The 14,130-nt window shown below is 40.9% G+C and overlaps 1 protein-coding gene across 1 annotated transcript in view; it reads left to right on the top strand.

Moving 5' to 3' along the window:
• The window catches only part of PDILT (protein disulfide isomerase like, testis expressed), a 28,415-nt gene extending 20,129 nt beyond the window's left edge, over positions 1-8,286 (top strand). The window contains exons 8-11 of the mRNA XM_009467734.2: positions 842-962; positions 2,311-2,492; positions 6,263-6,352; positions 8,106-8,286. Of these exons, the coding sequence (XP_009466009.1) occupies positions 842-962; positions 2,311-2,492; positions 6,263-6,352; positions 8,106-8,177 (465 nt within the window). The 3' untranslated portion in view covers positions 8,178-8,286. The remainder of the gene's footprint in view (positions 1-841; positions 963-2,310; positions 2,493-6,262; positions 6,353-8,105) is intronic.
• The last annotated feature ends 5,844 nt before the right edge of the window (positions 8,287-14,130 follow it).

Below are 14,130 nucleotides of genomic sequence, written 5' to 3'. Positions count from 1 at the left end.
ATCATTCCCAATGGTAAATACAGTATTTGTTGTCATAATGAAGCATCATCCTCCACACTCATGTGAAAAATACATTTTAATGTTTTGCTTATCCAGTGCTCTTCAGGGTGATTTACTTTTGCTTCCATCACAAGGAGAAAAGATGAGGTCGTCAGCCTGACAGCAGGCAGAATTTAAGAGATTTGAGTAGTAGATCCTGATTTCAATGTTGGAGGGGGGCAGAAGGACAGAAGAGGTGGGGATGTCTCCTCTTCTCCACCAAGATCTGCTTGAGAGGCACACTCCCGCCTGGGAACAGCTTCCATGGGGAATGTGTGCCTTTCTATTACTGCACTGTGGTGTAAAAGAAAAGAAATTGCCAGCTAACATACTGTAAATTGTAGGAGTCGCATGGAGACTGTGATTGGTGGCAAAGGCAGAGATTTAAGCAGCAATGCACGCTTTCTTGTGTGTTTTACATCACTTTTGAGAGCCCACAATAGGTAAGCTTTTCAGTAGTCTAGCTTCTGAGCACTGGGCAACAAAAATTCAGGACAATGAATGCAAACGTGTTCCAAAGGGTCATTTGCAGACAATCTACTATGGAGTCTGTACTGAAGAGAGGGACAAGTGATTCCGACTACCAGCTATGCAGGGGTCTGAGACTCCAGCTCCGCGCTGAAGGGAGAGAAGGTGGTAGCATGTGAAGGCTGGTTAGGACACAGAGATATAAAAAAATAATGTACAGTAATAGCGCACATTAGGTAGAGAAACATCCCATCGATCTCACGTTAACTTGAGCTGGAGTACAGTTTCTCAATGTTCCCTGCACTTTCACAGCAGTGTTTCTGTTTCTGCTTAGCTACATCTCTCTAGTGAAGAAATTCCAGAGGACTGGGACAAGATGCCCGTCAAAGTGCTTGTTGGGAAGAATTTCAACAAGATTGTCTTCAATAAGACCCTGACTGTGTTTGTTATGTTTTGTAAGTGTTACTGTTGTATTCAGATTTTAAGTTGCTTTAACATGATCAATTGGAAGTGAAAAACGAAAGCTCATGCTTACATACCAAACTAATCTTTGCACTTTACAGAAGCCGAGCTTAATGAATTTCTGTTGTCCGATGAAAGCATTGAAGAAAAATTTGTGTCATATCTATGGAAACACTGTGATAACTTTGCTGACTTAGGGTTGCACTGAGTAACACTGGATCCCCTAAGTAAATATTTGTCAAGGCCATATCAAATCTCAGTGTTGAAAGACAAAATGACACTAGAACATCATGTTGTACAATGGAACGTTATAGGGTGCTGTACAGTAGGAGTCAGGCTGTCTTCCAAGGACAGAGGGAGAGTTAAGTGAGGTTGTCTGGTTAAAATGCTCTAGGATTAAATCCCAGAGAGGAGTTCTGGTTTAGCAAATTGTAACTCCTTTTTCCCTCCTCTGTCTGCAAGGGAAGTGGCTTGACTCTTCCCAAAAACAAACCACTGCCCTATCCCTGTACCAGCCAGCAGGGATTAGTTTGTGCCTTACTTCAGTAGAACAAACACACAGCATTAACATAAATATAGACAACTAGCTGTACTGCCCTGAATTCCAGAAATTCGTAAAGGTAATACGCTCCTGCAGTCCTCCTTGTTGGCTGCAGCCATTTCATTCGTGCAAGTAATTTTTATATTTCAGTATCATGAACAAACTGATCTAAGCAGTCCTCTGGAAATGAAAGGCTGGTAAATGGGATGTAGTATATTCAGGAAAGTGCCCAGAAATGTTAATTCCATCTTTGTTCTCATGACTGAAGGATTGCGACCGTTGTATGCTGTTTAAGGGGATACTGCGTTCTCAGCAGTTTGCCTTTTTGCCAGCCTGCACGAGTGCTCAGAGTCAAAACACCACCACACCTCAATTTCCTCCTCTTAGTGTAAATATAGCATAGTTTACGAACACAGTTAATTTTAGTATGCAGAAAGCATTTTGTACTTCTGGCAAGTATTTCACCATGGGAATGACGCAAGACTTACTTGGGTTGCATTGGTTATCTGGTACACCTCTCCAGCAGTGTCATATAACAAGTGTTGTGTGTTTGTTACAGTCATAAAAGGCTAAACAGAGCTAAAGCAGCACTGCTATCAGAAATGCATTAGTGAATAGCTAGTTATCACTACATGAAAACTCATGAAATTCATTAAGGGTGAATGGTTTCAAGTAGGGTCTGACAACAATTGAAATCCAAAACGCTGTTAACTTTAAGGGCTAAATGGGTCCCAGTGATGGCACCAGCACATGCTCTTCTGCCAGACTGTATCCTTCTACTTTTATTTTTAAATTTGCAGATGCCCCTTGGTCCTATGACTGCAGAAAACTCCTGCCAATCTGGGATAAGCTAGGAGAGCAATATGAAAGTCGCAAAGACATAATCATTGCAAAGATAGATGTCACTGCAAATGACATCATGTCCGTTGGATTAGATCGCTATCCATTCTTCAGACTCTTTCCTGCTGGACCAGATTACCAGGTGAGAAGCTGCCAGGGAAGAATGTGGAGACACAGCTGCACACCGAGGGGGTGTGTGTGTGTGTTTGTGTGTGTGTTTGCATGCGTGCGCATGCCATGGTGAGAAAGGAGTCCTTTCAGCAAGAAAGCTTTGGTCCTTAAGTACTCAACATTGGATTCATTGCTATCAAGAACCTGAATTAGAGGAGAAACCCTTCTATTGTCTTCTCATATGTGTGAGGCTGTGGCAAGAGCCCATGTATCATTTACCGACTTGGACCTACAAGTCATTACAGCCTCACATTCTGCTGTTTAACAACCTCCAATCTGCCTGTTGGGTTGTAGCAACAGTCTCAACTCAGAGTGAACTTACAGATACCTCCTAATCGTTGCAGTGCCTTTTTACTTCAAACCATGACAAGAGATGTACTGTGACAGGACTACCCTGTGCCTGATGTTTCTAGAGCAGGTATGACTACAGCCTCTAAAATGCTGGTACTACTCTTGTTATAACCGCTACATTTTCACAAAATGCAAATCCCAAAACTTTCTTCTGTACTTTTATACCAGTAATTTTACTGCATTCCAGTATCACAGCCTCAACTGGAAATAAATATTTGTTGTAAAGACCAATGATCTTTACAATACGCTACCTAATGCATCAGCTATGTTACACAATAATCAGAAAATGCTGCTGAAAGAGGAGGCAAAGAAAAATATTAAATAGTTACATTCCTCCATCTACATAGATAATCTAATTAAAAAGAAAATATCTCTGAAGCAAAAAAAAAAATTAAATTCTAAGATACTGTTATAATTAAGACATTACTAAGCTTTTCATTTTTCTTCTTAGTCCTAAACTTAAATTAAATTCTAAGACATTTGCCCATGTCCTCATTTAATCTTTGAGGGAGAGATTTTACTCTCCGATGTGCATGCACAGCTTCTAATGAATTGAACTGCAGTCCTGCACACTCGCACCGTGTTTAGTCTTTATGCAGAAAAGCAGAAGCCCATTAAATGCTCGTAATAAATGTCAGTTTGTCAAAAAATATCAGTAACAACTTTCATTAACTATTAAGGGATTGTTTCATACTTACAAATACCCCGAAATTAGAGTATTTCAAATCTCAAGTTCTTCCTTGTGCACCATGTTTTTATACTAGTTCCCTCAACTTCAGAGATTTGAACTTGTACTTCACTACCAGTGCAGGTGTCCTGGAGATGTTGGCAGTCTTGTAGACCCAAGTGTTCTGGCCTTCTTTCTTACGGCACTATATGAATAGCTGGCCACAGACATCTTTACTCACTACAGACAATCATAAATGATCCGAGACACACTCAAGCCGTTAATACACAGTCACTGCAACAGCTCTCAGTCATTTCCTACCCAACCAGCAGTTATACCAGGAATTCTCCCACATATACTTGTCCTTTTCTAGAAGTTAACCAAAGTCAGAGCACAGGATACAAATGTAATACCACAACGTGCGAGGGCTGAGAGTACCTACTGTGTTTTTCACTGTATAGGCACTGCACCAAAATTACAATCCCTACTTCCTTATTCTGGCCATGAAAAGAGTGACAGAAGGGGCTTGGAGCCGAAGAGAAACTGATATGTTCAAGAGGAACTGGAAAGATATACAGTCCAACACCACCACCTGACACTACCTTGATTTCACACAGACATCTTTTTTAGCCTTCAGTATTTTGCTAGTGTTAGAAACACAAACGTGAGCTTTCCAATTACCTCTACTGATCCTTCGCGTTGTTTAAGGCCTAAGGATGAATTGAACACTAGCGCAGAAGCAGTAGGAACTCTAAAGATGAAATAACTATCAGAAGTCTCTAGAAAGCACATCAAAGTGCATGTAAAGAAGTCTGAACCTGCTCCTGATAAACCACAGGAAATGTAGCTAACATAACAGGACCCAAAGCTGTTTTCTAGAACAGGATTATGATGTTCTCTGGCCACCACAGACACTCTTACACTTCCTTAAAGGCAAAGCCATGGGCAGAACACATTGCTATGCAGTCCCTTCCAAGCATTCTCACCTGATGAGATCATATTAGATACTACCCTCCTCCGAACAGAAGCATCTGCTAGGTCTCCAGGCTATGAACTGTCGTCTTTCCAGTGGACTGTCACTCTTTAGTCTGTTTAAGAACAGGTTCAGCTTTTCCTGAAGTTAATGACAAGTTACTCTCTTACTTTCAGTGGATGCAAAACTAGATGCATGACAACGTTTTTAAATCGGGAGCTACTTCAGGTTAACTGGAGTTAAGTGGAGTTGGATGAGCTAAGAGACCTAGATCCATCGCTGGGCATTTAAGCATGTGCCCAGTTTTCCAAAGCACCAACTGAGTGTTTCTATGCTGGGCAACAGTTATAGCCAGAGCTGAAGGAACAAGAGAGTGAATCTTATGAATTACGTGGAGGAGGGAGTGACCAGGCATCATCTGAGCTCCATCTGTGAAGCTGATGAACAACTCATCCACTGCGCCATCCACTCCAAATTTAAGAGCATGACGTCTTTCAGATGGGTTTAAGATGATTCTATTTGTTTCTATGGATTAAGTGAGAAAAATAACATTTACATACTCTCATGCACTGATTATTCTAATGAGAAGTGTTGACACATATCCTCAGTAACCAGTGCAGGGATCCGCTGCTTCTCTGGCTTTACAGGTCTTCAGGCTCTGAGAAATTGCTGTTCCAGCCATCATCAGAGTCAATAAAAATCAAGACGCATCTGTGAATATTAATTGCCTCTGGAAGAATCAAATAATCTTTCTCAAGAAACTTAAGCTTACAAACAAAAAAATTTCAAGGCTGCCACACTTTTTATTACAAGGGAATACCTTACTGAACAGAAATATCAAACCTGTGTATACTTTTAGTGAATTCACCAGAGAATGGAGGTGTTTTGTATACAGTTCCTTTGAACTCAAATCAGGCATAAGAGTAACTAGTGTAAAGTAACACAGCATTATTGGTCTCAGTGGGAGTATGTGAGCTTAACTCCAGTGAGAATAAACATCTGCCTATTTCTAAATATACTGCCGTACCAGCAGACAATTCCCAATGTCATGCACATGAGCTTCTACAACTTTTTGTTAAAAGACTTGTGCAAGATCCTTTTATATTTGCAGAAAGCAAAGGTATTGTGTGTGTGTGTGTCTTTCAAATACAGTATGGTGCCTAGACCTACTCGGGAGAATTTTAAAGCTCTAAATGGAAAGTGCTTCTTCCGTCAAACTTCCTTCGAAGAAAATCCTCAGTAAACACCCAACTTAAGGTGCACAAAATTAATGTCACTGCTCATCTTCCTCCTGTTCTTTCAAGCTGTGCAGCAGCTGGTACTTCTGGATTGTGTATTTAAAAACTTTTTCAGAATCTGAATTTCCACCAAAATTTTTAGACAGCTTTGAATGTCATGGCTGGACACTTAAAAGACCCTGCTCTTCAAAACATCTTGCAAATGTTTATTGTTAAACACATAAAAACCACTGATGTCAGTAATTGGCAGGATCCCAGACTGGTATTATACAATAATGGTTATGTTTTTTATACAAATCCTTTTCTTCTTAGGAATATACATCTATTTCTTCTTTACACTTGAGCTTCAGATGACGTTGGAACCTGCTGTGCCTCTGCCCTTGCTTTCTAAACTGAGCACAAAAGGCTAGAGTTTGGTCAGTCTAAAGAACTGAAATCCTCCAGCTGATTAGGCTGTTATTTCCAGCATTTTGTGTACAGAGTTAAATACTTAACCTTAAAACTCTTTTCAGGAGGTGGCCTATGCTGGAAAGCATACCTTGGAAGCATTTTCTGAATTCTTAGAAGAACAAAGCATGACAAAAGCAGAAGCAGGAGAGAAGGTAGGTATTTGATCCAGACACTGACTGATCTGCTGTGTAATCCAAGGCATGTTCACACCTCGTATAGGCATACCTGAACCGGCTGCAGCACAGCCACACGTATGGGCTTCAGCCACTGCTCATGTCAACGCCTGGGCAGTTCTTAGCTGGTGTCAAGCTGCCTAGCTTGGCATGACCGCACTAGCTGCAGTCATATGCCACTGCCTGGCAGGCACACGCCCACTCACATCCTTGTTTTCATTACACAAAAAACTCTTTTCCCACTGCTCATGTTATCACTGAGTCACTATGTTAACACTGGTAGTAAGTACTGCATGGCAGAAAGGAACCTGCACCTTGACAGGTGTAAGCAAAACTTTGTCAAGATTCAACTGGAAAAAAAAAAGCCCCAGCTAAGTTAGTTTCTGATATAGCTGGAGTGGTTCAAATATCCATTGCCCACCTCATCCTGCTACATTCAGTGTGGCTTACTCTTCTTCATAAAGCAAGGGCACAACTGAGAGCAGACACCGTCCCCTCTCTTGGCAATCTGGTTATGATTATTGTCTGATTCCTCAAGCCTTTCTCCTCTACTGTAAATCAGACCAGATACGCATTAGCTGTCCCAGATCAGCCTGTTATTTAATCCCAGACACTTCACTGCAAAAAGACATATTGTAAGTGAACAATGCGATCAAGCTCACAGACAGCTCCAAGCAACAGGAAAAAACTGACACAGAGATGGAGACACTGTCCACCCAGGGTAAGAGTCATGGGCCCGTTCTGCCTGGAAGTGAAGCAGATCCACAGGGCAGCAATAGTTGTCGTTAACGCTCTTTTCAACTTGTAGGGAAACTGTCTGTGGGTGGAGAAACAGTGTTGAGTTTTCAGACTTATTTCCACCAGAGGCTTTGATTTGCTCCTGAATTCACTGCTCACATAGGTGGTTACAGATGGAGAAAGATGACTAAACTAATACTGGGACACAGAAGTCTGCAGTGAAGCATCAGACATCCAGCTCTGCCCAGTCATTGCACAATCCTGTTTTCCAGTAGCAAAGCCTACATTTGGTGTCTGCCTCTGCTGCATGTTCTTTAGTGATATCTTTGAAGCAGATCTGTTGAGTCCTACACAGTCTTTTACATACAATGTTAGAGCTGTGTATATTCTGTCATCTCTTCATCATGCTTTATTTCACATTAGAGAATAAGTAAAAAAGCCAGTTTAGGAAACACCATTCAAAAACATGCTCTGTGTAGCAAAAGGGGTAAGTAATTGGCATTTGCTCATCTGTTCACATTCTCCGTCCTTACCAAATTTTCCCAGAAGACTGCAGTATTAGACTATTTGCAGTACAGTGCTTGATGTGAAGTCCCCTGTTGGTGTAACTGTTCATCCTCACCTCAGGGCATTCACAAACACAAAACCAAGATAAATAAGAAGGTAGTTTCTTTTGAGATTGCCTAGGAAATACTGTCTTATGCCCGCCAGCTTACCAAACACGATCTTCCAAGTTCTTATTAAACCTTCACACAAAGCCTCATCTAAGCTCTGCCATAAACCAGCGTAAAGGTTTGAAAATAAAACACATTTTAGCAACAGCTGCACCACTTCTGACCTCATTAACAAGCCCTTAAGTTCCTTGCTTGAAAAGATGAAAATCTGCATTTCATATCATCTTAAAAATTTTTTGGAAGTAAAGAATTACTAGAGCAGTTCTCTTTGTGAACATCAGTAATAAGCAGCTTTTCTCTTCCATTTCCTTTTTTAAAAGGATCCTTCAGGGGAAATCAAAGAGGATCTCAGCCAAAAAGAGACTGTAAGAACAGAGAAAGAAGAACTTTAGTAGTACAGAGAAAGAGCAAAATTCTGAGGATTGTGGGGAATCCTTCCTGGAAGGAACTCACTGGAAGAATGAATCATCTCAAGTGAACACAGAGCTGGATCAAAAAATAAAGAATTCAGTACCAATGGCTCATTATGTGTGACACCTCTTCTGAATCCAATTTAACTCCTAGTTTTACTGGGATCAGTTGTCATGGGTTCTTAAAATATTGTCAATTTTGCTTAAATAATGCCTTTACTATCAATAAAACTGCTCTCATTTAGAAAGGTATATGTGCCATGGCAAACAGATCAAGATATGAAACTATTCTTTCTGAACAAAATCTGCACCAGGTTTGCAACCAGTTGCTCTCCGATTTACCCTAAGACAGCCCTGTTGTTTTCAAGGGAGATTAACTGCTCCCAGAAGGATGGGACTAACGTTGCAAAGAGCATTTCTATAGTGATCTTTAAAAGAAGTGATTGAAGCTAGGGGCTATGCCCAAAGGGGCACCGAGGAGCAGTTCATTATTTTTTTTATTATCAAGCAGCAGACAACACAGAAATCAAGATATAATTTAATTCCAGTAAGAAAAATATCATACCTAATACACAAAGTCACAGGTATGATCACATTTTAGTTATGTTAGATCCCCTTAACCACCCCACACATGTTATAAAAGTGCAGCTGGTGAAACTGCCGGACAACAGTAATTTCTTCCTGCAAGGGCCAGATAAAGCAGAAATAATTCTGAAAATTTGAAACTTTTTCTTACAGAATTAGAGAAGAAAGATCATTTATCAATATTTCATTTCAAAAGCAGATTTCCGAAGTCTTTGCTCCCAACTTGTTAATGCTAATAAGTTACTTTCCTATGTAAGCAGAGGAAAAAAGGTGAAAACTTACAAAATGAAGGAACGCCTATTTGAATGGAAGGAGGATTAATCACTGCAGTGAAGAATACAGCACTGAAAGAACAGTGGAAATCTCCTAACTCTCACCTGTCACGCAAGTCAATAAGAGCTGGACAATTTTAAAGTATTGGACCTCTTACATTTTACATTTGCTAAAAAGTGCAGTTCATGACAGATGGCTTGTTTGCTATCCAGGCTGCAATGTGTAATTAAATACCCGCACTTAGAGATTTAAGATGAAATATTAACTTCTCTACTTCACAGTTCTTGTAAATAAGTAGCACTTAACACGGAACACACTCCCCTCATCAGGCTGTCAGTTGGTCTGCACTGATGAGGAGTTAACAAGAAGACACAGAAAGTGAAAGAGTTTATGTCAGTACTTCAGGGGCACAGTTTAATCTCTGCTGGGGCTAACGTTCATAGGGACTGCAATTAAATCCTTTTAATGGAAGAGGATTCTTGTGGAAGCATGTTCAGTGCTAGATCACCATTCCTAATACTGTCCGCCTGGGTTTTGTAGGTCTTGGACCTAGTTTCTTGAGCAGTTTACTTAGACTATCTGAAATTGGTGAAGACCACTGATCAGATGGGCTCCACACATTCAGGTTTCTGCCAGCTGCAGCTCCCTCCTCAGTCCCAGCAACACGACCTACAAGGAGAAAAGGAGCTTAAAGCTACAGAGGGAAACTGTAGCTTGAAAGTCAGGATGGTAGATCGGAGAGATGCAGCCCACTCCTTAACTTGTAATTGTGAACCACAGCTGAGCTATTATTATTTAAAGCAAAATTCTTCTTTGAAGATGCCAAGTAAAGTTTAATTCTCATGTTTTTAGGACAGAGCAGATTTTTGATAGAACCCCAATGCAGTGCAAATCAAATCAAAGTCTCACTTAGTGGCAAGAGGAAAAACATGGGATCCCAGATACCAGGGCACTGGTTTTAAAGAGATCAACCTAAGTTTGCTGTGGGTGGAAACTCCCACTCCAGCTGGACAAGTGTGGGATGCAGTTAACAGTAAGTGTTTCTCAGCACCCTTGTTGAGAGGACTTTGTTTACAAATATCACACAGAAACCATGACTTGTCAATTCAACCACTGAAGTATGCCAGAACTGTTTCTCTTATACACAACTGAAGAAGTCAGTTCTCCTTTGGACATCAAACACGAATTCTCTGGGACGCTGCCAGAAGGGACTTGCACAAAGTAAACCTGATCACTGCCGGATATTGGGTTTCATTTAACTTTCATTTAACATTGGGCATTCATTAACAAACAGAAGCCCTCATTTGATATCCTGGGAGATCAGATTAGAAAGCGAGTGAGATGAACTGAATCCCAAAGAGAGGGAAGTGTCAGCATGCTTTCCCTTTGCTGCTTGCAACATGATGAAATTTGAATGGCAAGCAGTGCCACCAATATATTTTGAACAACTATTAAACACAGAAGCTATAATCTTTTAATTAGTTTCCTCACAGAAAAATGGAGCAAGCAATGTTCAGCACCACTCTGTATCTGGCAGATGGGTTTACCATTCAAGATAATGAAAAAAAATTAATTTTCACTGCGCCTACCCACTGTATACGCGGCTCAATCCTGAAACTGCTATCTATCCTATTATAAGGTGCAAGATTACATATTAATGAAAACATGTGCCATCTCGGCAAATGATGTTCTCATTTCTATTCCAGCCACTCTCAGATGTTGTGTCAAGACAAGGGGCCAAGTGCAGACTCACATGCCATGCCCTGACACATGACAAGAGTTGCAAATCTACTTTATAAAGCACCTAGTAAAAGCCTGCCTGAAAGGCAAGTCTTCCTGTGGTTGAAAGTCTGCCTCGTTACTGGCTGGGTTGAGCTGGGTTCCTCCAACCCTCAGCCATGGCACGACGTGCCCCCCGTGCCAGGCAAGCGGCCTTGCACATTGCCTCATTCTCCCTCTGACCCAAGTCAGTTCCAGAATATTTTCCTGGAACAAAAATTTAAGTGTGTTTTAACCAGATTCAGATAACCCGCCACCAACTCACTTCCCCTATCATGCGAACTGCTGTCAGTTTAATAAACAAAACTCGTAACAGTCTCCGTAGCGACTCCTCAAGCGTCACAAGCAGAATTGAGCCCCAAATGTCTGAAATGGAATCACTTCCTTGAGCTTTGCTAAGTCAACCACTACTTCTTTTACTTTAGTCTAAACATGAAGTGAGTCTATTTAATTTTAAAGAGTATATCATTATAACTGTGTTCAGACATTCTAAAAATTATTTAAATCCATGCCAAAAAAAAAAAAAAAAATCAATGCTTATTAGTCAAATGTGTTCCTGTAAATAAATACGAAAATTTTGAATGCACCAATATCACTGGGCTTTGATCATATGCAAAATCTCCGCATGCACATAAATAAGCCCTATCAATTAAGACCGACAGGACTAAGAGCTATCAATGTGCACCAACTGTGGGGCTGGTTTAATCTGCAGCGTCAAGATGGTTTGGTTATCAACATGGAGCACTGGAAGCAACACTCCCAGCTAGGCATCTTATTTATAGAAGAACTCACAAACAACATGTGAAGCATAGCAAAGTTTAATACAAAAAAGGGGGCAAACCTGAACCATCCCCAAGAAATGCTGACTTGTTTTTTACCAAATTGCAGCCTATTCTGCCTTAAAATACAAGCTTTGAGCACCTTGCAGACAGTAATTCATCTCATTAAGTTCTTTTCTTAAATCCCGGGGAAGAAAAACATGGTTCAGAATTGACAATCATTCATAAATGCTCAGGAAAAATAATCAATCCTAAAGAGAAATGCAATAATTCTTTTCCTCTTTACAACAGCTTCATCCTAGCTTAACTACCCTGGAATTACTCTCAGCTGGCATCAGCATAATAACAGAAACAGAACCACAATACATTAAGAGAGATTAATACAAACGCACAAATGCATTGACTGTTCAAAAAACCCCCGATGTGTGGAAGTGGCATAATTGGTATAAATCAAAAGGTCTGGCTTGCAGGTCAGAAGTTTGGTTTTGGTAGATACATGTATTTGCTATATGCTTGAAGACTGATGGGATGGCCAGAAGAAGGTGTCTAAATCCAGCATTTCAGGCATTAATTCAAAGACTTGGATGGTCAAACTTCACGTGTTAGTAAGCCTTTATCTCTGTCTTGCCTTTCTCTCACACTCACTCATAATAGCAGAGAGAGGGGAGTTTCCTCGAAGGCCACAATGATTTTATACAGAAATATTACTGAAAAGGAACAATTCACACGAATAAAAACATACTATTGTGTTAACTCAAGTGGAGTTTGGCTGATCGAAATTACTCAGCTCAGGTGTTTGAAAACCATGCTCAGTACAAGCAACTGTGACGGGGGGAAGGAGGTTGTATTCATTTAAAACTTTGATTTGGGAAATGCTTTAAACCCATCTGTCCCCCAGTCTTGTGGCCACGCTGTTGCGTCTGTACATCAAGAGTCCCACACAAGCTGACAGTCATTCACTCAAGTTCATGTCTAATTCAGAGGGCTTCCAGGTGGATTTCACTGATCACGTTTCACACTTGATTCACTACATTCAGGAACTACCACGACTGAAAGGCCAAGCCAAATTCAGCTTTTTCATTAGTCTCAGAGGAGGCCGCTGTTTCTCATGGTGCAGTACTGGTGCAAGAGGAATACCATTGCCCAGCCTGCCCTCAGTTTCCAGTTTCTGAGCATCACCTTTGGAAATATTTGCTTTATGTAAAACATTGACAGAAGCCATGCCAGCCCTGCTGCCCACCCCTCTCACTGCTGAACAAACATGCAGCGGCTGCCTTTTCACCAGAGCCTGCCAGCCACGCTACACCAGGTCCTGGGTGGGGAATTTACTGAATAGGGACCCTCGCCATTCACATGCTGGATCTGTATCAGCACTTACACACCACCCAGCGAACACAACTAAAGAATCGTTTTCTCTCCCTCCCCAGCAAGTTAACACCTTGCTGCATTTCATTCGAGCTCTCCTGGGCAAATGCATGTTACCAATAACCACAACCAGTGAATAATAAATATTAATAAAGCATTTAATTGGAATCTTATTGAAAAGCACTTTCACCAGCACAGCTGGCAAGAGCCCCCTTGAACAAATGCTGTCTGCTTGCCAAGTACAACATAGGAAGAATCATAATTAGTCAGCAGAGGCTAAGGACCGTACATAGGTAAACACCACTGCTGAAGCCTGAGCTTTTCAAAGCATGTATTTAATAGACTGAAATAATTTGGGAATTCTGCCTAAATTTCCCTTCTCCGGCCTTGTAATTTTTGAGCACGTGCTGGTTATGTCTTAGCACACACACTACATGTGAAAAGACTCAGACACTGCTCCTGAGCTAAACCAGCACCCTGGGAAAGCATTCCCTCCAGCCCCTACATCACAGGTCACGCCATCTATGGTTGTCAGAAAAATAGATCTTAAAGACCAGTAATGGAGGAAAGGCTTCATAAATATTGGTTAACTATCATTTCCCTTTACTTAGTTTGACACTGATGGGTCTCTGCCTGCCTCACTCTCTTTTCCTTCGAAGCACTGCTATTTGCTGAGTCAGGAAAAAAATCCACCCTCTTCCACCATGCCCGGATCCTTTTCTTAAGTAGCAATTTGCCAAAGTCTGATAACTTCAACGGACCAAGGCATTTACCCAGAAATCGCATTTGCTTGGAAGACTCCGAGCACATGGCAAAAATCTGTATCACTGTTTTATACTGGCTGCACAGCATCAGGTGCCTCTAGGAATACTGAGTTTATGGGTGGCAATTACAACCTTTATAAGAGCGAAGTGTGGGATTTAACAACCTTCCCACTGGCGTTAACTACATGCCTCTAGTCTAAACTATTTTTGTTCTAGTCCTTAATAATTTCCCATGTAATGCTTTATTAAGACTCACTGAAAGAAGAGACTGGACACTTTTTAGTGTGCACTTAACCAACAATCTTTGCTATAAATTCATCTGTGTATTTTCCCACTTGAAACCTTTGCACTAAGATGCTGGTTGGCATAAGAATTCTTTGGATGATTTCC

Source organism: Nipponia nippon, unplaced genomic scaffold (assembly GCF_047370975.1).
Source record: "Nipponia nippon isolate SJK-2023a ecotype South Korea unplaced genomic scaffold, ASM4737097v1 scaffold_5, whole genome shotgun sequence".
Classification (NCBI taxonomy): Eukaryota; Metazoa; Chordata; class Aves; order Pelecaniformes; family Threskiornithidae; genus Nipponia; species Nipponia nippon.
This window is presented reverse-complemented; position numbering and strand designations above follow the sequence as displayed.